At 42.5% G+C, this 26,045-nt stretch overlaps 1 protein-coding gene and 1 pseudogene across 1 annotated transcript in view; both read left to right on the top strand.

The window, feature by feature from the left end:
• Window positions 1-10,305, top strand: part of FAF2 (Fas associated factor family member 2) — a 57,326-nt gene extending 47,021 nt beyond the window's left edge. The window contains exons 6-11 of the mRNA XM_065874317.1: window positions 402-487; window positions 589-680; window positions 2,298-2,475; window positions 3,437-3,608; window positions 4,238-4,381; window positions 9,462-10,305. Of these exons, the coding sequence (XP_065730389.1) occupies window positions 402-487; window positions 589-680; window positions 2,298-2,475; window positions 3,437-3,608; window positions 4,238-4,381; window positions 9,462-9,644 (855 nt within the window). The 3' untranslated portion in view covers window positions 9,645-10,305. The remainder of the gene's footprint in view (window positions 1-401; window positions 488-588; window positions 681-2,297; window positions 2,476-3,436; window positions 3,609-4,237; window positions 4,382-9,461) is intronic.
• Window positions 10,306-21,536: 11,231 nt separating this feature from the next.
• LOC136120324 (mitochondrial import receptor subunit TOM7 homolog) lies at window positions 21,537-22,464 on the top strand (annotated as a pseudogene).
• Window positions 22,465-26,045: the final 3,581 nt, after the last annotated feature.

The following is a 26,045-nucleotide window of genomic DNA, read 5'->3' on the forward strand; positions in this document are numbered from 1 at the left end:
GTAGCTGTAAAGTGGCAAAACTCTCATCTCCCTTTTCAGGTCAGATTTTCCTGTTTACATCTTCCTTTAGATTGTGGGAACAGATGACTTTTCTGTGATTGGGTGGGGAGGGGGCTTTTTTTTGTCAGCCTGCCTACTCTTATGTGCCTGATAGAATTTAAATCCTAACAACACTAAAAACTTTTTCATTGAAGCTTGTTAGCATGGACTTTTTGTAGGGAGAGAAATGCCAGGGTTATGAAGGTAGGAGCCCAGGAATTTTCTGGTTTTCTTGCTCACCTTTTTCCCTCATTTCTTCTTTTGTTCCTAAATACGTAGCTGTATCCATTAGGACCCTTAGCCTAATTAAAAGTTTGAGGCACAGTCATCAATCATAATTTGTGATCTTTTGTTTCTCACAGGCACTTAATGATGCCAAACGGGAGCTTCGCTTTCTTTTGGTTTATCTTCATGGAGATGATCACCAGGACTCTGATGAGTTCTGTCGGTAAGTGGATTGATTTTTTTTTTTTTCTCTTTTCTGATCTTATCTACTGATAATTTGTAGTAAGCAAGTTCTTCTCATGTCTTCTTCATCCCTCTCCACAGCACCACACTTTGTGCTCCTGAAGTTATTTCACTAATAAACACTAGGATGCTCTTCTGGGCATGCTCCACAAACAAACCTGAGGGATACAGGGGTAAGTTGTGTTTCTTTTGCCTCATTGAGATTGTTGAGATATCTTTGGAATAATCTGGAAGGACATGCCATTTATTGCATGACTATTCTGTGGCTGACCAATCCTCTCAGCAGTCCTGAGAGATGGGGGTTGTATTACCTCCACTTTATGGTTTAGGAAACAAGCTCAGAGAGTTTAAGCCACTGGCCCAGGATCATACAGTTAGCAAGTTTTGGAGCAAGCTCAGGTCTGTCAGGCTCTAGCCCATTCATTACAGTTAACCATTGCCAGAGCCTGTTTTATTTTTAAAAATACCCAGTCCTGGGGCTTCCCTGGTGGCGCAGTGGTTGAGACTCCGCCTGCCGATGCAGGGGACATGGGTTCATGCCCCGGTCCGGGAAGATCCCACATGCCGCGGAGCGGCTGGGCCCGTGAGCCATGGCCGCTGAGCTTGCGCGTCCAGAGCCTGTGTTCCGTAACGGAAGAGGCCACAACAGTGAGAGGCCCGTGTACTGCAAAAATAAAAAAAACAAAAAACCCAGTCCTGGCCAGCAGCTTGCCTTTAATCTTAATGAGCTTTTTACCGAAGAGTTTATTCTTGTCATCAGCAATTTTAACAGAGCTTCTTGCACAATGAGTTTGAGTACCCTGAGTGCTGATAGGGATTCAGAAAGCTCAGATCTTTGCTGACTATAACTAACTCTTAACTGGAGGTAAATATCTTTAGAAGTCTGTATAAGATATAAAGGCATCTAGTGAAGGAAAATGTAGTTACTTTGCAGCTACTTCTATTCAGCAACTTTTGAATATATACTAGCATACCAGGTGCTGTGCTAAATCCTGAGAACCAAAGATGCAGCAGATGTTTTGTCTACATCCTGGAATCCGAATTGTTATTCCTAATTGGTTTTTAAACATCTGATAAGTTCCTGCAGTATATGTTCTGCCATTCTCTTACGGCTTTGGGTGTGAGGAGTGATAGATAGAAGGAGACTAAGGATATTTTTAACAGAAGCTTAAAATCTCTTCTTTCAAATCATAAGGTAAAACAGGTAAAGCTCTGTAATTGTAAAATCTTGGTTATTTGGAAGACCAACTTTCTAAACTCCTTCAGAACAGAAAAGCTAGCCCTTTTTTAGTGGGTGGGGGCGGGTGGGACATAGGAAAAGGGGATAAGGAAGGGATTGGATGAGAGGAACAAAAGACAGGGAAGATGATGGTGGAGATCCTCACCAGTAACATAAAGCTTGAGACTTGCAGCCTTGTCCCCTTCGACACAGGGGGAAATTATGCTGAGCAGTAGCCAGAGTCTCTGTAGATCCTTTTCCCTCCATCAAATAGACATTGTTCTTGAACTCTGCAGCCTGCCCTAGCATCATCATGACAACCACACCCCACCAGAAAAGCCTGTCCTACTCTAATCAAATTACCTGGGAATAGGGACACAAATATATAACAACAACAGCAAAAAGATTGAGAAACTAGGAGGGAAAAAGGTAGGCAGGGAATAAATGACACCTCCCTTCTTTCCCAACTGAGACCAAAGCAGTTCTCTCTGGCTTGTTGTGTAAAGTCTAAGAATTAATCTGTTTTATCCCTAAGTCCTGCCCTTGATCTTTTGGGTCTTCTTTCTGTCAGTCTCACAGGCTTTAAGAGAAAACACCTATCCATTCCTGGCCATGATTATGTTGAAGGATCGGAGAATGACTGTGGTAGGACGGCTAGAAGGCCTCATTCAGCCTGATGACCTCATTAACCAGCTGACATTTATCATGGATGCAAACCAGACTTACCTGGTGTCAGAACGCCTCGAGAGGTACAGGGGAGTTCCTCTCTGGAACTGAGACCAGCTGTAGACTTGGGTGCCTTACCTGGGGCTCCACAAATCCTGACTTCTTCTCTGTTAGGCAACTTTAAAAGCCTTGTCCATTTAGTGTTAAAATATTTATATATTTTGACCTAAATAACTCCATCAGATCATCTTTTCTTGGAGATGTGATTCAAAATAAAGACAGGACTCTATGCTCAGGAATGTAAATTGTGTCATTTAAAATAGCTGAGCATTATATAAAGAACTTAAATGTAAAAAATGAGGAATGCTTATAACTTGGTTATAACTCCTCCCCCATCACATAAGTAACGTACATTAATTAATGTAGAAAATTCAGGAAACATAGAAAAGCACAGAAGAAATTTTAAATCACTCATAATCCTACCACCACTTTTAACATTCTGGGATATTTTCTTTTAATTTTATAGACACAGATACACACACTCCTACGTACATACACAATTTTTTGGAGAGAAAAATATCCCAAAATGTTACAGTGTTTTCTCTTTGATTAGTAGAACTCTGAATAAGATGTTTCTATATTTTTCACATCTTCTAAAATGTGTGTATGTGGTTTTTTGGTTTTATGAAAGCAACATACACAAAAATGTAACCCAGAAAGGTATTTACCTATAAAATATCCCACTGATCATTTTATGGCAATAATATTGTGTTACTTCTGTTAGGATTGGGGCGAAAGGATAGTTTTACATGGCAAGTGAAAAAGAGAGGGAAAAGCTTGCCATTTCTTTTTCTGCCAAATTAAAGTAAGAAAAGAGATGGCTCATTCAGATTCTGCATGAGAATCTGAATCCCTTATGGTAGTATTAACTGGTCATCTGCCAAGATTGTCAACCTTTTTAACCCCCTAAAAAATTTCAATATAAGAAAACACAGAGCTTTGTGAGATTTATTTTTTCCCTGTATGCTTTTGATCTGTCCACAGGGAAGAACGAAACCAGACCCAGGTGCTGAGACAACAACAGGATGAGGCCTACTTGGCCTCTCTCCGGGCTGACCAGGAGAAAGAGAGAAAGAAGCGGGAGGAGCGGGAGCGGAAGCGGCGGAAGGAGGAAGAGGTGCAGCAGCAGAAGTTGGCAGAGGAGAGACGGCGGCGGGTGAGGAGCCTGTCTTTATTTACTTCTGGTGACTCTCAAACTGGTCTTTTCTCAAGTGTGAAAGAAAAAAACTAGATAGGATTGTGAGTGATTTAAATTCTCCATGCCATTTTAATATTTACTACATTTTCACAAAAAGTATTTTTTAATTGTTTAAAAAGTTTATTAAAACAAATACAAGAGTAAGTAAAAGTTAGGCAGAACAGCTGTGTTCCATGAAAAGTAAGTATAAATAGATAATAAGCAGTTCAATATGCTAATTCACAGCAGTAGATTTTAAGCATTCATTCTTAGTACCAGTGTCTAGCTCACTGACATTTTATTCATCATCTTGTTTCATTGCATATTGCCACTTGATTATAGCCAGGGTCTTTTAGTCATTCCCTTTTTTCTAACAGTTACATACCTTAACATAGTCAATAAATAATACATGTGATGCAATAGTATGTAATCAAATAAATATAATTTGAATTAGGGTGTTTCTGACCCTTGCCAAGAAGTTTTCTTCTGATACTGGTCATTAATTTTTCGTCTGACTGCCTAGTAAACCTACATGTTGTGATTGTGTTTCTTGTTTCCTTGTTCCCTGATTGGAGCCATAGCCTCACCTTTGCTTTGTGTCTCTACAGAATTTGCAAGAGGAGAAGGAAAGGAAGTTGGAGTGCCTGCCCCCGGAGCCTTCCCCTGATGACCCTGAAAGTGTCAAAATCATTTTCAAATTACCCAATGATTCTCGAGTAGAAAGACGATTCCACTTTTCACAGTCTCTAACAGTAAGGACTGCCTAAGTTGTGTGAAGTGTATGTAAAGTCTGGGCTGTCTGGGCTGTAGATATGGAAACTTTTAAAGACTCTCAAGAGTGTTATTGCTGTATCTGCTGCTCTGATGAACAGGGGAGGAAGGAGGTGGGGCAGAGAGAAGAGTGCACTGAATTATTGTAGGTTCCTTCAGGTCTAGCTGCCAACTCAAAGCAGTTATTAAGGTTTCATTTTATCATGTTTGAGCTCTGCTAAGAAGAAAAGATAGCTTACCAAGAAGTTCCACAAAAGATTTGTATGTTGGAGGTGGGAGGCTCTTCCAAGCTGCTCGACTCGCATTGGCTTTAGAATCCCACCAGAACCCCTTGCTGTGTAGAAAAAGCTCTATCCCCGCTGCCCTGGAAGGACTGGAATTACACAACTGAATATAAGTGCATGCACAGCCTGCATGCAGTTGTCACTCTTTCTTTCTACTCAGCCCATTAGAAGCCCCACTTAGTAGGGCTACCTTGTATATCTGGTGTCCATAGGTAAATAGTGTTTGTCATTCCATAGGGATGTAGTTACAAGCAGAGACTCTCAGAGTCTCACAGAATGAAGATCAAATTCTCATTGTTCCAGTGTTAATAGGTGTGTTTCCTTGGTCAGTTTACTTAATCTGTAAGCCTCAGTTTCTTCATCTTTAACATGGGTATAATGATCACTCTAATAGGATTGTTAGGATTAAGTTCATATGTAAAGTGCTCAACATTGTGCCTGGCTCATAGTAAGCATTCAAACGCTATTGTTTTTGGTGTTTATTATCAGAAGGAGGTTCCTGTTTATATTGAGCGTTGGTAAGTTGCCTGTCCAAGTTTACAACTATAATAGATGCTGCCATTTCCCTGATCATTTGAAATAATCAAGAATAAACTACATAACAGAAATGTGGATGCTCTGTAGTCAGGTGAGGCTGGGTAGCACATTCATTACTTCTCCTGTTTAACTGGAAAACATTGGACAAGTTACAGAGTCTCTTATAGGGCCTCAGATATATCCTGCATGTAAAATGGAAATATAACCTGTCCTCTGATAACATTAAACTGAAGGTATGTCAGGCACTGTGCTAGGCACCCTAGGGGTTATGCAGGTGAGTAAAGCGTGGTTCTGGAATTCATGGAGCTTACTGGCCAGTAAGGAATGTAAGACGATTCAAAGAGCTAATTCAGAGTAAAACGTTGTGAGGCATCCTAGTGAGAGAGGAGCAACAGCTTCCTCGTTTTATTTGTTTATCTCCCATTTATACATTGATTTATATGGGGGAAGGTGCTCACATCTCTAACTTTGGATGTTTTAGTTGGGAATAACATGAATGAGCCTCACACAGGACCTAGCATGTAGTAGATGGTTTCTAAATGTTCATTCCCTTTCCTTGATGTGTTTCCTAACTACTGTTTTCTGTGTGGGTATTAGCTTGCAGCCATGTTCACTGACAGTTTCTCTGTAGTATGCCCAAGCGCTTATGGAGCTTTTACTCCCCAAACTCTAATTATCATTTTGTATATGAAAAGCCTAACCAAAATTTCCTCTCTTGAGAGTTTTGGAGGAAAATCTGTTAGAATTGTGGAATAGAATAGACTTTTAGCCAAAGAGGAACCAACCCATTTGTTAAATATTTAATCCTTGTAGGCTTTTTAAATATGTTTACACTACAAGTTATTTTTTAAAGAAGAAAAAAACTTCAGATGGAGAGAAATAATTCGTAAATGGGGACAAGGATCAGATGGGAAAGAAAGAAGTGTAAGAGGAGAGGTGTATTGGCAGTGCTGGCCTTTCACTTAACATTTATAAAGTTAATAACATGAAACTGAATAGTGAGTTACAGTTTTTTAGTGCTCCTGCAGACTTTGTGTGATCTTCTGTGAGCTCTACCCTTTATAAATACTCTCAATGAGTGAATGTTCAGCAAAATGCTCAGTTTGTGTGTGATGCTCAGCTCTTGACAGGTGTTAAAAGCTAGGATAAAAAAGGGTAAACTGTAGAAAAATCTCTAGCCTTCAAGAGTGAGCAGAAAAGTGGCAGCTGACTTTCTCCTAAATGAATGCATGTAAGAGAGAAACCGAATTATACTCAGCCCAGAAATCATTTTTCTATCCATTATGAACCACAAGGGACCTGTAGAGGTGATTTCATCTGTTTCCTGATGGTATTGGTGCATTGCCAATGATAAACAGAAAATGTCAGTGTTGTATCAGTGTTGAGTATTGTCAAGCAGTGACTGAAAAGGAAGCAAGATATTTTGCCATTTTGTAAAACCCTGTTGGGTTCATACCAAGAATACTTGGTGCAAGTCTAACTGATGGATCTCAAGAAAAGAAAAGGAGAATGAATGTTAATGGAAATTGCAAAGACAGAGAAAGGAGCTGAAAGTGATTAAGGTTGATGGACCAAAATATGAGAATTTTGTAAAATCATGAATGGATTAGGTGAAAGGAAAATGAATTTACTCCTTAAATGGATTTGTAGCAATAGCCTCTTCAGACAGAGGGAAATAAACTTATGAGAGGTGGAACAAAAAGGAAGTAGAAATAGATACCCTCAAAAAAGTAAGGGTAACTTGAATGGGGTGCTCCTGATCTTTGGGATGGACCTGAAAGAGGTCAGCAGTGCCCTTCACTGCACATCCCTTAGAGTCTTGTTAAAAACAGAATTTGAGATAAAGAGGACCATAGATCAGATCCAGGGTGCCTGTTCTTAATGTGTGGCATTAAGAGACAGGGGAAAATAAGAATTTACCTGTACCTTGCCAGAGCCAGGCCAGGGTGAAGAGGGCTTTCTCACAGAAGAGAGGTCTACGTGGAAGGTGTCAGATCTCGATCAAGTGAAGGAGGTGTGCATATGTGAGAGCACCCAGTGCAGAGAAGTCAGAGCCCAAGTGGCCCGGGGATGGGGTGGGTGTTAAATCCAGAACCAGGTAAGGAGGGTATACATGAGGAGAGGGGAATCAACTCATGGCTCTCAGTATACAGGGGGAAATAGAGATATAGATGCATATATGTATGTACACATTGTCTGGCTTTCTCCACAGAGAGTGCTTGGGAACATCAGCACCCCAATAGCAATGAACATACCTAGCACCTAGGTCGTGGTTGTTATTTATTTATTTTCTGTTTTTTCGTTTTTGGCCGCACCACACAGCATGCAAGGTCTTAGTTCCCCGACCAGGGATCGAACCCATGCTCCCTGCAGTGGAAGCATGGAATCCTAAACACTGGACCTCCAGGGAATTCCCTAGATCGTGGTTTTTAAATAGCATTGTCCATTAAGAAGAATCACGGTTCCTTGGAGAAATGGCTGATTCCAGGACTGGGACAGGGAAAATACAAGATTAGCCTGGAACACCTTGTACCACAAAGCAAGGAATTATTCAAAGAATGATGGAGACATGTCAGAAAGACGTGGAGGCCAGCTTGATTGGGCTCCTTGGACTCCATCTGAAACAGTTTGAACATTAGAACCTATTGAATAAAATAGGAAAGCATGGCTCTATATTAATATAAATAAATAAATTGAAGAAAGTTTGAGGAGCCGAATGTCTCCGTAGTCTCAGAGTACCCCCCCCCACACCAAAATGCTCATTAATAACAAAGGAGAAAAGACAAACTTAGAGTGGAGAGGCCTGGCAGGCACCATCTTAATCAAGTGGTCACAGTGGACATCATAGGTAATGGAGCAAAATGAAATTGTACTCCACCTGAATAGGATGCATTGAGTAGAGCACAGCATCATTTCTGTAATGCTCCTGTCAAAGATGCATAACTGGAACCTAATCAAGAGTAAACATCAGGGCTTCCCTGGTGTCGCAGTGGTTAAGAATCCGCCTGCCAATGCAGGGGACAAGGGTTCATGTCCTGGTCCGGGAAGATCCCACATGCCGTGGAGCGGCTAGGCCCATGAGCCACAACTACTGAGCCTGCGCGTCTGGAGCCTGTGCTCCGCAACGGGAGAGGCCGCGACAGTGAGAGGCCTGCGCACCGCGATGAAGAGTGGCCCCCGCTCTCCGCAACTGGAGAAAGCCCTCGCACAGAAACGAAGACCCAACACAGCCAAAAATAAATATAAAATAAATAAATAAGTTTTTAAAAAAAAGAGTAAACATCAGATAAACGAATTGAGAGACAAAGTAACTGACCAGTAATCTTTAGGAGTGTCAAGGTCATGAAAGTCAAGGAAATCCTGAGGATTTGTTCCAGGCTAAAAGGAGCAGACTTAGGAGATGTGACAACTACTAAATGCAACATACAATTTAAAACTGGATCCTTTTGCTATAAAAGGCAACTGCCAAGACTTGAATGGGGCCTGAATAAAAATTTAATGTGCATTATTATATTACAGTAGTAATGTATCAGTTAAGTTTCCTGATTTTGAGGGTTGTATTATGAAGGTGATTGCCCTGTTTGTAAGATATACACAAGAGGGCTTCCCTGGTGGCGCGGTGGTTGAGAGTCTGCCTGCCGATGGTGGGGACACGGGTTTGTGCCCCGGTCCGGGAGGATCCCACATGCCGCGGAGCGGCTGGGCCCGTGAGCCATGGCCGCTGAGCCTGCGCATCCGGAGCCTGTGCTCCGCAACGGGAGAGGCCACAACAGTGAGAGGCCCGCGTACCGCAGAAAAAAAAAAAAAAAAAGATATACACAAGTATTCTGGGGTGATGGGACATTCAGTTGGTAGCTCACTTTCAACTGGTTCAAAGAAAAAATTCTGTACCTGTGCTTCCAACTTTTCTGTAATTCTTGATTATTTGTAAGTTAAAAATGTTTAACTTTATATCAGACAGGTTTTCAAAAAAGAAACAGATGGGTCAATTCAGAGTAGGACTAGCATTGGGCTGTGTAATAAATCTCTTGAAAGAGTTGTCCGACATGTTTGCTCTTTGAAATTGATCGACTTTGAAATGGAATTTCAGTCTAATGTGATTACTTCATATCTCCAAGTTACCCTGGGGAGAGCTGGGGTATATTTGATTTCATGGTTGTGTGTGTGTGTGTGTCCTTGTCTTTTTCTCACTGCCCTTCTTTTTCTATAGGTAATAGAAAATTACCTTCTTTTTCTGCAGGTAATCCACGACTTCTTATTCTCCTTGAAAGAAAGCCCTGAAAAGTTTCAGATTGAAGCCAATTTTCCCCGGAGGGTGCTGCCCTGCACCCCTTCAGAGGAGTGGCCCAACCCCCCCACGCTGCAGGAAGCCGGACTCAGCCACACAGAAGTTCTCTTTGTTCAGGACCTAACAGACGAATGACACTTTTTCTTCCTCTCCTTTTCAACCCCAATCCCTAAAAGAAATGGAAAAAAACAAAAAAATAAGAGAGAGAAATTCATATTATTATTATTATAATACAATATTTTTTTTAAAAGACTGCTGCATCCTCAGGAAGGATCAGAAACCATGCTGCCTGCAAAAGTCACCACCTGTGTGTGCACTCGAGGTTAGCAGTGAACGTTCCTGCTGGCAAACCCACCCTTCCCTACTGCCTCTGCACCACACCTTCCAGTGAAAGGAGACTCTTCACCTCCAACCCAGCCATTGTCCCAACTGGGGAAGGGGACATTCCCACTAGATCTCATTCATTCTTGCTTTTATAGAAAATAAAAGTGAAAAAACCTCCAACAACCAGCTATCGCAGCATCTCCTGAGGACTTGCTTCTTCCACCTCTGGAGAAGAGAGGGAAGGGAAGGCACAGAGCAGAGATGTTCCTTGAACTTCCCACAATTTATGAATAACTTTAATTTTTTTGTTGTTGTTGCTTTGTAATGACCAAAGGAATGAGGCTGACATAGGTGTATTTTTTTTCCTTAACATCATTTGATAAAGAGCCATTTCTTAAACCCATGAGTTCTTGCCCTGGGCTCCTTAGCCCACAAGAGTGTAATAAAGGTGTCCCAGGCTGGTTTGTGCTTATTTCTGCCATTGTCCCTCTCACGTTCCCAGAGAGGTTCTTTTTGGTCCAACTCTTGCTGTCCTTTCTTGCCACCTATGCATCCCACTTGGTACAATGGGAGGAAATCTGGGTTTGTAGCTCTACAAAGGCTGTGTATGTACAGATACACCCATATACATGGTATGAACTCCGTGTAGACTAACCTATACGTACAACTGCAGCTTTTCCTTGGAATCTGGACCAGGTGGTCATTATGGGATCTGAACAAAGGATATGTGTTCTGACGTGTGCATGCTATTCCTGCCCAGCCCTGAGCTTTCCTGAATTGCCAAGCTTGGTGCCTTTCCAGAGGACAAGCAGGGTCTGTGGTGGAACCAGCAGAACCATGTGAGAATACCCCGCCTGTCTCACTGGGAATGTGGTGGTGGTGGTGGCGTTTTAAGGGTTGAAAGAACCGGAGGCCTCGAAGGGAGCCAAGACAGAACTCAGCCTGTGTAAAGTGTCAGAAGGCATATTTCAGTTTTTGGTGTAGCCACCTGCTGGGGGCAGTTTTATCCTCTCCCTCTATTGCTGTGTTGAAGCAGTAGGGGTTTTTCCCTCTGATGTCTCATCTGTGGTTGAGTTTATGGTAATGAGTATAGGGGTCAGGCCATGTATTCACAGAAGTCAGCGTGAGCTGACAAGTATTCCAAAGTGTTCTGTAGCTAGACTTGCAGAACTTGTAACACTGCAACCTACTGAAGTTACTGAAGTTATTGCAGTTCCCTAGCATGCTGTGAGGCCAGGGGTTCACGTCAACATAAAGCATAACTTGCTAGACTTGCAGCCTCCAAAGGCTTTCTCTTGCTTAGCTAAAAGCTAAGGACCATTCTTTTAAGTAGCAGTGATGTGGCTGCTCTTCTCTGCCACCCTTAGTGTTTGGGGTAAACACCAAGGGGCAGGGTGAGGAGCCCCATGGGTATCACCTGGGGAGCCTGAGAATTTCCCAGTGGCCTTGGCACAGGTGTCTGCAGCACCATCTCCAGGAAACTTTAATTCTGCTCCTGGCTGCCTGTTTTTCTTTCACTTTGTTTCCTGCTGTCCCAAGTCCAGATGAGTGGGAAATCGCTTTCTGACTGTTGTCATAAAATGTATCTGGAGTGACTAAGGATAAACTGTGTTCTCCACTCTACCTTACGTGAAGTCTACTTCCTGCTGACAACCATGCAAAGATGAATTTTTCCACTTAACTCGGAGCCACCCTCCCTGTCTGGAATGCAGAGCTGTTTCCCTGCGTAGGAGGGTATTAAGGACCTTCACCAGGCTGGGTGTACCAAGTATCTTTTCCACACCACTTTGGGAAGTTGTAAATTTTTTTCTTAATAATTCAATCTGCATCTTATACTATGATGTGCACTTTACGCCTCTTGCCTTTTGATAACTTGTCCAGTGAAGAAGGTCAGATGCCAGAGTATTAAAGTCTTCCTAGCGTTGAAACAGCCCTGCTTTACTCAGTCTCGCTTCCTGTCTTCATGCTGACCTAGACCTGCTGCCTAGGTGCCATCTCCTCTCCTCCATGAAAGATGCACATTTTGTCAACGCCCGTACAATCTGTATGTTACTCCCAAGGACCTCTGGGAACTTGATGGGACCTGCAAGTGAGAAAATACTGAGAAGCCAGTGATCTGCAAGCATTTGCTCTTCTTTCCAAATCACCTCCTAATTATTTCAGCTGTTGTTTCCAAATGGCAAGTCATCAACTAAACAAAAACACTTGTTTCCAGTTTTGTTTTGTACTCCCAAGACTAAAGTTGTAGATTCAGCTGAATTTCCGTAGGAACTGACCAAGCAAAGATACCTAATTGAAGTCAGTCGAATTTCTGCAGCCTCAGTCTTTTCTTTCACTTCTGCAGAATTTCCTGCAGCAAATACTTCTTTCTCCTTGCTTGTTTTCACTATGATGTTTGGATAAGAGATGGCCAATGGAGAATATTTCTTTTAGAAAAAAATAAAAAGAACCTAGAATCTTCAACTGAGCTGTCATGAAAATTGCTGATGGTGCCAAGGCCAAGGAAAAAGTTACAGAAAATGACTGTGGGAAGGAGTGATAACCCCCAGAATGCAAAATCAGGAGTGTATTATCTGGTGCTTGAACAAGGAGCTCCACTTTACAACTGGTTTTTTTTTAGGACTTGTGAGGGATGCAGCAACAGGAAATCCATCCACAAAGGATGCAGTGCCCCAACTTGTACTGCACCTGAATAGTTAACGTGATAATTTACTGAAGAAATCTAGTGTACTTTAAATTTTTTTCATAAAAGTTTACATTGTATTGTAGGTTAACATTAAATGTTTTATAACAAAAATTTCCTAACAAGTTGTGGGTCTTTCTGTCTAGGGGAGATCTGGTAGATGTTTCTCTGTCTGAAGGCAAGGTTGGAAAACACCAGGAGAGGGAACAGAGGGAACATTGCCAAGAAGCAAGGGGTTAAAATAGACCTTCTACAATGTGTTCTTGTGGAAAATGGCAGCTCAGGCAGTGTGCTTTAGTAGAAGGAGCTGGCAGATCTGGGTTCAAATTGGGGCTCTGTCGTTTATCAGCCTTATGACAGACAAGTTTTTTAGCTTCCATGAGCTTTAGTTTCCCCAACTGAAAAGTTAACATCATCTGCCTCAGGATAGGCTTGTAGATTAAAAGATTAAATAAATGGGGAAAAAAAACGTAAAATGTATATGAAGCACCTGACAGGTGTCATTCAGTATTTGTTCCCCTTTCTCTAAGGAAGTGTATTTTGAAGGTATATTTTCTAGCATTAATAACTCAGTTTTTTAAGGCATGTCGTTTCTCCTGGCAGAACAGACCCATGTCCTTGCAAATGAGTGGCTAGAGAAGAGTCACTTTGGATCTAACAGATTCTGGACTATTGGAACTATGCTCCTAGGTGTTTTTGCTCGTATTTTCATTTCTGAGAGGAAACTTAAGCCTCAATTCTTTGCCTTTCTCTTTCCCACTGTCTGTCCTGGGCAAAGAACTCATTTCTGTGAGTATGGATTCTTGTCACCTTCAGAGTCTGCCCTGTTGCTTATCCAAAGGTGTGTAGGTGGGTATGCGTGTGTGTGTGTATATATAATTTTTTTGAATGCACATCTTAAGTGTAAACTAGAATGTCTTCGTCTAGTAAGTTTTCAAGAAGAGTTTACTCACCTTAGGTCAGAATCCACTAAAAATGAATACTTCGCCATTGTGAAGCTCACATATAAAAATTTTGCCATCGATTAATAGAGTCAAGGAAGATGCAGACTCTGATGCCAGATACACCTGGTCTCAAATCCTGACTGGGGCTGTGATTTTGGCCAACTAACCTCAACTCTAGGCTTCAGTTTCATCATCAGTAAAATAGGGCCAACTGTACCATTTCCATGAAGATTCTGTGAATTGCTGCTGCAGATAGCCTGGCACATAATAAGTGTTGGGTAAAAGCTCCTAGTACTGTTTGCCAGTTTGTAGTTTGGGCTGCCCACTGCTAGCAATTCACCCCATATGGATTAAGGAAGGGGAGGGGTTGAGGCTTTGCTTATGGGCAAATAGTGCCCGACACTTTTTTCTTGACACACTTCCATCATTGCAGTTGGAACTCCACGTGTGCTTTTACCTTGATGGAGCCACAAGCCCCAAGCCACCAGAGTCTCTTCCTCTTGCCTCTTCTGCCACTTTGATGCACTGTCCTCCAGGGCAAACTCCCAAAGTACATGCCATCTGCTTGGACTACTTTATCCTGTTCTGGTTGCTACTGGCCATTCTCCAGATGTTGGCAACTGATAGTTTCCACCAGCAACCTCGATGACTCACATCTACATATTTGGATTCCCTAAAATTCCAGTTCTTCTGCTCCTGATTTGCCTTGTGTGGCAGCTGAGTGTGGTGGGATGTGGCTTTGGGGTCAAATCTGGATTTGAAACTGCTGCTTACGGATTGATCTAGGGCAAGTTTCCTCCTATATAAACCTCATGGCAGTACATTCCTTGCAAAAGTCCAGGTGCCATTTTTGGGGGGTTGGGTTTTTTTATAATTTGTTTTGGCCGCACCGAGTGGCTTTCGGGATCTTAGTGCCCCGGCCCCCGGCAGTGAAAGTGCCAAGTCCTAACCAGTGGACCACCAGGGAATCCGTTCCAGGTGCCATTTAAATGAGCTGATATCTGTGAGTGCCTGGCATTGGGTAGATGGACACTTAGATGACAGGTCGCTTCCCTCCCACCTTTGCCAGCAGTCCCCTGCTTTGAGTGTGGCCTTCACTCAGAACTACTTCACCCTCAGGACTTCAGAACCAGTCCCTCTCACCACAGCTGTTACCACCCAACTCCACTGTCCTTACTCTGCTCTCAAAGCCCTCCTGTCCCTTCACCCTCATTTCAGTCTCCCTTCTGGTGTCATCTTGGCTTCACGCCTCTCTCCACTACAAGCCAGTACTGACTGTCACAATTCCCAAAGTAAACTCAACCGTTTGATTTCTTTCCTCTTGCTCCTTCAGCTGCAGAGTCCTAGCATGTATCACAGTGAGTTGAAGAGCCCTCGGGGTTGGTGCCCACTCCTTTGATCCAGCTCTAGGAAACCCTATGCATTTCTACACCATAGGCACTGCTTCACTGTGTCCCCCTTTCTCAAATCCAAGCCCACCTGCATCCTCCTCACTCTAAACCCACTGCAACATCTTACCTCCTGAGAAAACTGAGGTCTTGTCACAGAACTTCCTCATCTTCCTTTTTCACCTCAAAATTGTTCTGTGATGTCACCTGCTTCCTGTTTCTCTTCTGTCTTGTGGGTGTATTTTCTTTTAAAAGAGATATAATTTACACCCAGTAAAATGTCCAGCTGTTAAATCCACAGCTTGATAAAATTTTACCTAAGTATACACCAAAACTAAGATGCAGAACACCACATTACCCCAGAAAGTTCCCTCGTGCACCTTCCCAATCAATAGCCTCTCAGACATAACCAACTATTCTGACTTCTTTCACCATAGAAGTTTTGCCTGTTCTTAAACTTTGTATAAATGGACTCCCTATGTATGTGTGTGTGATTTTATAAGTTGTTTTCATGATGAAATTTTAGGAAGTTCAAAGAAACAAAAAAATGTATTATACCACACTGTCCAGAGATGTCTGCTGTTAATACTGTGATGTATATCTTCCCAGACTTTTCATTGCATATAAAAACATTTTTAATACAGAAATGGGATAATATTGTAAATACTGTATTATCTCTATTTCACACATTCTTCTATATCGTTTTTAATGGCTATGCAGCATTTCACTGAATAGCTGTACCATAAATTGATCAAAAGCCTATTGTGACATTTAGGTTGTTAACCTTGTTTGCTTTTATCTAATAGATTATCTAATAGATTGATAAACATCCCTGTAGCTAAATATGCACATCCATGTTTATTTTCTCAGGAAAAAAAAATTTTTAGTAGTGAAATTACTGCGTCAAAAAGGAATGGAAATTTTTACTTTTTAAAATGTTTGTGTTATCTCCAAATTGTGGTGCAGAAAAGTTATTTATACCTATCAGCAGTGTGTGCTCAGTCTCCCATCTGTGTCATGATCGCCAGATCTTTACCAAAAACTATCCCCTTTCCAATTGCTTGGATCTCTTTATCTTCCACCAAAAACTGTTTGGCATCTCCTCCCTTACAAAATCTTAATGTTGCTTTACCCACAAGTCACCACCCTGTCTCCTTCCCTGCCAAGATAGGTTGCACAACCAGCCTCCACTTCTTTCTTAACCTCCTGTTAATTATACTTTCATCTCCACTGACTGTCTCTTATGGTCACCTGTGACCTCTTTTTTTTTTTAATAATGTATTTTTAAAATTTGTTTTATTTGTTTATTTTTGGCTGTGTTGGGTCCTTGGTGCTACGTGCGGGCTTTCTCTAGTTACGTGAGTGGGGGCTACTCTTCATTGCGGTGCACGGGCTTCTCATTGCGGTGGCTTCTCTTGTGGAGCACAGGCTTCAGTAGTTGTGGCACGCGGGCTCTAGACACAAGCTCAGTAGTTGTGGCGCACGGGCTTAGTTGCTCTGCGGCATGTGGGATCTTCCCGGACCAGGGCTCGAACCCGTGTCCCCTGCATTGGCAGGCAGATTCTTAACCACTGCACCACCAGGGAAGTCCCACCTGTGACCTCTTAATTACCATTTTCATTGGCCTCTTACAAGACCTTTCAAAATGTAGAAGTCGCCCAGCTGATATTTGACACAGAGTAAGCGTCGCCTTGTTTCCATTCCCACAGGTTGGGGGTCAGAATATGTAAACGAGGTTAAAGAATTCACACTTTATCCTGCAGGCCATTGAGGGGCTTTAAACAAGGGATTGGGGTTTTAGAAAGCTGATTCTCTCACCATGGGGAGACTGGATGGGAGGGGGCAAGACGGCAGGCAAGACAACAAGTGACATGATGAGAGTCGTGGATCAGGAGCGGCCTGGGGACGGAGAGTCTAATGATGGGCTGAGCACTATTTAGGAGGGACAGTGGCCAAGGCTCGGAGGCTGATTAGATATGGAGGGTCAAGGAGAGGGAGAAATTGAGGATGGTTTCCGACAACTAAATTTAGAAGCAAAAGTAGTCTCTGGTGCCCTTGGCTGGTGCTATTTCAGTGGAGGAGTACAGTGTCAGAGGCAGAAGTCATGCATGAGAGGTGAAGTGGAAAGATCGAGTATAGGCAGCTCTCACAAAATTTGTCAGTGAAAGGTATGGGGGGAAATAGGAGCCAGGACTGAGGAAGAGTTATTGTTTTAAGGTAGGAGAGACTTCATTATGTTTAAATGCTAAAAGCAATGAGATTTTAGAGAAGGAGGTTGAAGATACACAGAGAAGGGATAATAGAGAAAGATGCCACGGGAGTGGTGGGAGGCCTTGGCTTTAGGAGGAAGGATGGGAGCAGAAGTCAGTGCATTCTGACTTCTGGAATGTAGGTTTGAAGGCAGAAGTTGAGGGTGTCCCCAAGTGATTGTGTCTGTTCTATCTGTCAGGTTGGGGGGAAGTGATGGGCCAGAGGTCTAAGAAGACTGGGGAGATTTAAAATGGCTATTTAAGAGAGGAGAACAGAGTGTAGGAAGACTCAGAAGTCTGTCTCAGCAAACTGAAGGCCCAGGCGAGACTGAGACCAGAATACATGGTGGGAATATGTACAAAAAGTTACTAGTCTACCTCCCTCACTGCTGCCGATTTCTTTCTGAAAACAGAGGTCACCTGGGAGCATTCAGAGCCTCTCAGTTCCCCAGCCTAGAAGTTGGGGCCTCAATTCTAGGGCCCTGATGGAACTTCATAACTTCATTTTCCTCTGTTCCTCCACATGGTCACACTAAGTAACACACACAGATCTCTTGATTGTTCCCTAGACACACCAGGCATCTTCCTGCCTAAAGCCAGGCCAAGAAAACTCATATTCAATAGAAATGGTTTAAAGGATGTGCTGTCAATTTTTCAAACTCCTCTGATTGCCAGGAAGGCAAGTGCCTAGACCACATGATTCTAGTTTTCCAGAATCAATCACAGTGACAAGACTCTTTTTTAACTCTGGCTTCATTATCACCCAGGTACTGGCAGGAGAGTAGATGTAAATCATAACTGGCCTGGCATACCAGTTTTGACACACAGAGCTGTACACACCTGGATGTTCTCACACAGCTTTTGCCTTTTGGCACCTATCTCTAAAGAGGTCTTTAGTTAGCAAACAAACAGGAAACCCATTCTAGCTAATTTAAGGGAAAAACTGATGTGTTGAAAGACTATGGGGTAGGTCCCAGAATGGAAAGCCAGACCTCAGAAAGGGTGGGGTCCAGGTTTCAGAAAGGGTGGGTGGAGTGCAGTTGTGGGAAAGGGATTGTCGCAGGTAGAGGGCACATTTCAGATGTCAAGGACTCCCACCTTTGGAGCATAACTGGCAAGCAGATTGAGGTTTCTGTGTTTAGTTGCACCCCATACAACAGAGGCAGAGCCTTTTAAAATGGTGCAGAAAAGTGTAAAGAACACTTATTAACATTCCCACCACTCAAAATAATTAACATTGATATTTTGGTATATTTGCTTCAGCTTTTTTTTTTCCTGTATATGCTTTGGTTAAAACCACCTAAAATGTTTACGTATTTGCTAAAATAAATCCATTCATACTCAGCAGATGTGGCTAATTTCTGGCCGATCTGGGCCCTGGCGCCAGCCCCTCGGGTGACCTACCATGGCCTTGAGTACTGACCGGCTGGCCGTGAGCCTCTGCTGTTCGGAGGGCTTTCCCAGCCTGCACTTCACCTGTGGTCAGATTAACAGTGAAGCATGATGGGTGTGTCCCAGCTTGTCAGTGGAGGCCAGGGAGTGGACATCATCATACCAAAAATAATTAATAATGAGAGAGAGAACAGTTAATTTCACTACGCTGGGACAATGCAAAGAGAGGGCAGGGCCTGTGTAAGATCATCTGGGCCCTGGGACTGGGGTCAACTTCCCACATATTTTTCCTCCCAGGAGCTCACTCATTTATTCACTTATTCAGTCATCTATTTAGAAACACTCACAGATGCCTACTGTGTCCTTGCCCTTTTGTTAGGGTCTGGGAATGTGGCGAATGTGATGGTCCTTTGTCTGGTGAAGCAGAGTCATGGGCAACAAGAAGGATTCATAACAGGTGAGCCATCTGCGTGGTGTGCAGTGGAAACCAGAGTAAAGTGTGGCCTGCTGTGGCTTGAGGGACGGGTCTGAGGAAGCTCGCTTGAGGAGGGGACATTCAAGCTGGGCTTTGGGAAGGGAGCATGCTTACCAGAAGGAGAGAATTCAAAGCATCTGAGGCAACTTAGTGTGATTCATGGGCCAAAGGGAGCAGGGGGCACATGGCATCTCCCTCTCTGAGCCTCAGTCCTCAGTTTCCCCAGTGGGAACTATGAGGAAGGTAGGAACAGCTTTACAGTCAAGAAAACAGAAGAAGGATCCCGTGAGAGAAAAACTTGGTGTGGTGTGTGCTCACGAAATGTGAGTGGTCTTCCAAGCAGAGAGAACAGCACGCAAAACAAGGGGGTGAAAACAGGGCACGATGGAAAAGAAAAATAAACAAAACTCCTTCTGTGGCTGCCAGCCCCCGAAGGACCCCTCCAAGGGACAGAGATCTTCCACTTCCTGTTGCATTCAGGAAGTTGTAGGTGGCAGTCGGGGAGGGCTCGCCTGGAGCCTGGAAGAGGGGCAAGAAGAGACCAAAGGGAGGCCTCCGTGCAGGCTTTTCAGAGGTAGATTCTCTGACTTGGAGAATTTATAAGTGGAGACTACAAGGCTATCTTGATTCTCGCATTTTCTAACTGGGCCTAGAAACTAGGCCTCTATAACCTCGGTGCCCCCAAATGGAAACCGAAGATAATAAATACCTCAACTCAGCGTGTTGAGGGGCAAACACTATGGGACCTGGCCCCTGCCTCCTCTCCAACTTCACCCTGTGCTCCTGCCCAAAATCATTCTTGCCTCTGGGCCTTTGCACATTCTGTCCCCTCCCTCTAGAATGCTCTTCTCCTGACTAGCTCCTTCTCATCACTCAGGTCTCAGTAATCTCAATGTTGCCTCCTCTGAAAGACCACTGCTATGTCAGGGAGCCCCTCCCTGTATTCTCCTTCATGGCCCTTGTTGTATTTGAAACTATTGTTTTTTTGTATTTTGTCTGTCCCTCCTTCTGGAACGCCAGTTTCTGGGAGGCAGGAACTTTGTTTCATTCACTGGAGTTTCCCCAAGGCCTAGAACAGTGCCTGGCTTTGGGCAGAAGCACTCAGCCAGGTTTGTTGAATGACAAACTAAGCACCCTACCAGGCCTTGAGACCCAGTGGCAACTAAACTGCCTTTATGGAATGTTTAGACTGTTACACCCTCTGTGCCCAGAGGAGAACTCTGAATGTTCTGTCAGCATACAAGCTGAGTTCAAGGGACACTGAGCCCAAAAGTGAGAGAGCATCCAGTCCTGGAGCTCCACCCTCCTCCCTCCAAGGACAACTTGTAGTGTGTGACCCTTGGAAAGGTGTTGCCAATGACACCAACTGTTATTAAAATAAAGACACACTTTACTGGCAATTCATTCATTCAAAAAAATGGCCACCATGGGCCAGGCATTGTTGTAGTTGGTGGCAGGCAGAGCTTTGGACAGAAAGGAGGTAACCACAATAATCTCTTACCCCCCGCCACTGCCACACCTTACGTAGCAGAATCGCAGCCCAAAGATGATATGATTTTACTCTGATTCATAATGTTGAATCTTTACCCAATTTCCCTTTCTTTACTTTTTATTTTGAAATAAATATAGGTTTACAGGAAGTTCCAAAAACATTACAAAAAGGTCTTACATACATTTAGTTTCCCTCAACAATAACATCCTGTATAAAACCAGAAAATTGACGTTGGCACCATCCACAGATTTTGCCAGTTTTACATACCCCATTTGTGTGGGTGTGTGTAGTTCTGTCAATTTCATCACCCGTGTAAATTCATGTAACCTCACCATAATCAAGACATGGAACTGTTCCATCACCACAAAGATCTTGCTCCTGCTACCCCTTAGTAGTCACACACATTCCACCTTAGTCCCCCATCCTTCACCAACCCCTGGCAATCACTAATCTATTCTCCATCTCTCTAATGGTGACATTTCAACAGTATCGTAAAAATGGAATTACATGTCACCTTTGTGATTGGCTTTTTTCACTCAGCATAATTCCCTTGAGATCCTCCAAGTTGTCACAAGTGTCAATAGTTTATTCCTGGTGACCTCCCTGGTGGTCCAGTGGTTAAGAATCCGCCTTCCAATGCAGGGGATGCGGGTTTGATCCCTGGTAGGGAACTAAGATCCCACATGCTGCGGGGCAACTGAGCTGGCGCGCCCAGAACTAGAGAGAAGCCCGTGTGCTGCAAAACAAGATCCCACGTGCCCCAACTAAGACCCGACCACCCAAAAATAAATAAATACATGCATACATATTTTTTTTTAAAAAATCATTCATTCCTTTTCACTGCTAAGTGGTATTCCACCATCTGGATGGACTACAGTTTATCCATTTACTCATTGAAGGACAATTTGGGTTGTCCCAGTTTGGGGATATTAAGAATAAAAATGGCTACTGAACTTTTGTGTGTATATTTTTTGTGTAGACACGTTTTCATTTTTCTGGGACAAAATGCCCAGGAGTGCAGTTGGTGGGTCATATAGTAAGTGCATGTTCAGTTTTATAAGAAAATGCTGGGCCATTACCATGGTGAAGCTGGGCAAAGCGGCAGAGCAGGGGCTGCAGCAGCTCTTCAAGAGCGGCCAATTTGCCACTTGCTGGGGGTTTTTATGCCTATCTTGGTTTACCCAGGATTTAAGAGGGGTGCAGATGCTGGGAATGGCCGAGCCAACCTATTTTGAGTTTACTTTGGGGATCAATGACTATTTGGTCATCTGGATTTGCAAGCAATCAATGGACAGGAACAACATGGAAGGTGTGCGCTCTGGCTGGGATGAGCTGGAACAGTGCTCACCAACCAATGGCACATGGCTCTTACTTCACAGATGCATCTCTACTGACTTATTTATGATAGACTGCATCAAAATTAATATTTTAAACACGGTTTTAAAATATAAAAAAGAAACTGCCAAACTATATTCCAGAGTAGCTGTGCTATTTAACATTCCCACCAAAACTTATGAGAAATCAAATTTCTCTGTATCCTTGTCAGAATTTGACATTGTCACTATTATTTTAGTTGTTTTAATAGGTGTAATAATCTTATTGTGGTTTAACTTGTGTATCCCTAATGGCTAATTGTGTTGAACGCAATAAATATCCTCTTTGCTAAAATGTATGTTGATGTCTTTTGCCCATGTTTTAATTGGATTGATTTTCACTGAGTTTTGTGAGTTGTTTATATATCTAACATGAGTCCTTTGTCAGATATGTGACTTGCAAATTAGGTTTTAATTTTTGACGAAGTTCAAGTTTCAGTTTTTTTCTTTTATGGACTTTTTCTTTTTTTGAACATCTGTATTGGAGTATAATTGCTTTACAATGGTGTGTTAGTTTCTGCTTTATAACAAAGTGAATCAGCTATACATATACATATATCCCCATTACCTCCTCCCTCTCACGTCTCCCTCCCACCCGCCCTATCCCACCCCTCTAGGTGGTCACAAAGCACTGAGCTGATCTCCCTGTGCTATGCAGCTGCTTCCCACTAGCTATCTATTTTACATTTGGTAGTATATATAAGTCCATGCCACTCTCTCACTTCGTCCCAGCTTACCCTTCCCCCTCCCCATGTCCTCAAGTCCATTCTCTACGTCTGCGTCTTTATTCCTGTCCTGCCCCTAGGTTCTTCAGAACCATTTTGTTGGGGTTTTTTTAGATTCCATATATATGTGTTAGCATATGGTATTTGATTTTATCTTTCTGACTTAACTTCACTCTGTATGACAGACTATAGGTCCATCCACCTCACTACAAATAGCTCAATTTCGTTTCTTTTTATGACTGAGTAATATTCCGTTGTATATATGTGCCACATCTTCTTTATCCATTCATCTGTTGATGGACACTTAGATTGCTTCCATGTCCTGGCTATTGTAAATAGAGCTGCAATGAACATTGTGGTACATGACTCTGTTTTGAATTATGGTTTACTCAGGGTATATGCCCAGTGGTGGGATTGCTGGGTTGTATGGTAGTTCTATTTTTAGTTTTTTAAGGAACCTTCATACTGTTCTCCATAGTGGCTATATCAATTTACATTCCCACCAACAGTGCAAGAGGGTTCCCTTTTCTCCACACCCGCTCCAGCATTTATTGTTTGTAGATTTTTTAATGACGTCCATTCTGACTGGTGTGAGGTAATACCTCATTGTAGTTTTGATTTGCATATCTCTAATGATCAGTGATGTTGAGCATTATGGAGTTTTTGGCATCATACCTAAGAATTCTTCACCTAGCCCTAGATCCCAGTGAAGATTTTCATTTGTTTTCTTCTAAACGTCTTCTAGTTTCATGTTTCACCTTTAAATTTATGATTTTTTTCTTTTTTTCTTATGGCTTTCCAATTACTCCAGTAATATTTGTTGAAAAAAACTATTCTTCATTGAATGTTCCAAAATCAGTTGGCTGTACTTGTGTGGGTCTATTTCTGGGTTCTTTATTCTGTTCCGTTGATCTATTTGTCTATCCCTCTCCTGATAAACTGTCTTAATGCATCTCTTCAGTGAAATATTGCAATCAGGCAGTGATTCTTCTCACTTTATTTTTGTTTCTAAAAATTGTCTTAGCTACTCTGGTTTCTTTTGCCTTTTCATGTAAATTTTAAAATAAGCATGGCAATATGTCAAAAAACCCCACAAAACTTTGCTGGATTTTAATAGGAATTGCATTAAACCTAGAGATTACTTTGGGAAGAAATGACAACTTACTATGCTGAGTCTTCCAATCCAAGAACATGACATGTTTCTCTGTGTAGGTCTTTGCCTTGTTTCATCAGTGTTTTGTAGTTTTCAACATACAAGTCTTATGTTTTGTTAGATTTACATGTCTCTTGTCTTTCAAGTGATTGTAAATAGTGTCATCAGGTTTTTAATTTCCATTTCCATGTGTTCATTGCTAGTATGTAGAAATAATACAATTAATTTTTGTATATTGATCTTATATCCTGTGACCTGACGAACTCATTTAGTTCTAGTTATTTGTAGATTCCTTGGAATTTTCTACATAGATCTTCATCATATTATCTACAATAGAGTTAGTTTGATTTCTTCCATTTTAATCTGCATTCCTAATTTCATTTCCTTTTTCTTGCCTTGTTGTACTGGCTAGGACTTCCAGTATGATGTTGAATAGAACTGGTGAAAGCAGATATCCTTGCCTGTCCTGATCTCAGGGCTGGTAAGCACCTAGTCTTTCACATCATTAAGGATGATGTTAGCTGTAGGTTTTTGTATAGATGATCTTGTCAAGTTTTATCATGAATGAATGTTGAATTTTGGCCAAAAAAAATTTTTTGCATCCATTGATACGATCTGTGATTTTCCTTTCCTACAGTCTTTTTGAAATACTGAAAAAAAGCTTAGAGACTTCCCCATCTGACAATTCGCTCAGACTGGGAACTCAGCTCCTACCACTCATCTAGTGCAGCATGCCTCAGTGTGTTCCAGAGAATGCAACTTGGCCTGGCATGTGGCCAAAGAAGCCCAATGTAGGAAATGCTGCCCAGAGTACGTATCCACTGCTAGAGATTTACAACACACATCAGCATAGCCAAGGCTCAGAAAAGCCCTGCGATATAGGCTGTTACTCTCAACATGGAATTTCCCAAACTTATCTTACCAGAGTCCTTTTTTGCGCAAACTCCATTATGTTCCGCAAGACTTTCTCTGAAACACACTTAGGGAGCCACTCAACTGAACCTGACCCTTAATTTGCCGATGATCCAAAGGTTGAAAGAGAAGTCCCCTGACCAAGGTCACACAGATAGTGGCATCACAGACAGGCGCAACAGGTCTCCTGCCCCTGACCATGCTGCTTTGACATACTACCAAGTCAGCGGGCAGCCCTGCCATACCACACGCCACCATGGAGAAGAAGAACGTACCCACATCACCAGTCTGGCCCCTTTAGTGGCTCTCGGGCCCTTCGTCCCCACTGAGCTTGAGGATCAGGGGCTCAAATCCTTATAGGTTCAGTGGGGGGGGGTCCATGGGTGGGTGGGTATGTAATGCAGGCTGGGCCAGTCATGCTGTTCTAGCTCCCCAACGGTAGCACACGTTTCAGGGATGGGCGTGCAACCTGTTGGTCTAACAAGACTCCAGACCAGGAATTATTAGAATTACTTGGGGGGGAAAACAGTTTTTGCATGGAGATGATGCTAAATTAGAAGAAACTGAGCTAGAGGTACCAGGAAGCACCAGGCAGAACAACGTTGTAAGATGAAGAGAGACCTGGTTCCTTAGGACATGCCTGAGCCCCATCTGGTCGGGCTGAAGCAGAACCTCCCTCCAGAACTTAAATGACAGACTAGTTAAGTGCCGCCTCCCTCAAACCAGTTAGATGGAATCCTGTCGGTTGCCAACAGCATCCTAATTTGCCCGTGAAGCAGTGTGGCCCGGAGCAAGTTGTCACTGAACTGGCCCCGTAGATCCCTTTCCATCAGGAGGTATCATTTCCCCCAAGATTCCACAGCGAAGAACAATCTTTTCTGCCCCCCTCATCCCTGTCCCCTACCCACCCTCAGATCGACACCCCCACGTGCGCTTCCCATCAAAAAGACGAGAACACAGGCGGCCAAAGGCAGCTTGGGCAGTACTCGATATACATCATACATTTATTATTAGTGAATATCCCTCTGAAATCAGCAACAATATTAAAAAAAATAATGATTGCACTACTTGGTCAAGCAGAACTAGCAAGTTTCATTTTAAAAAAAGTACAAATCTGTTAAAAATTTCAATCAGTATACACATATATAATACAACATACTAGTTATGTTAAATGCTACAAACCAATGTGAATCCAATGGAATGGAGAAAACCACACATTTAAGCTTTAAGAACCATTTTTTTCTCTATATATTAGCATTTTCTCAAATACATACATGGGAAAAATGAGGTAACTGTAAAATGTGCAAGGAACAGGGCCCCCCAAATTACATATATTTATATATATATATGTAATTTTATACATATATATATATATATATACATATATATATATATATATATATATATATATATATATATATATATA

The sequence above is a fragment of the Phocoena phocoena genome, chromosome 3 (genome assembly GCF_963924675.1).
Source record: "Phocoena phocoena chromosome 3, mPhoPho1.1, whole genome shotgun sequence".
NCBI lineage: Eukaryota > Metazoa > Chordata > Mammalia > Artiodactyla > Phocoenidae > Phocoena > Phocoena phocoena.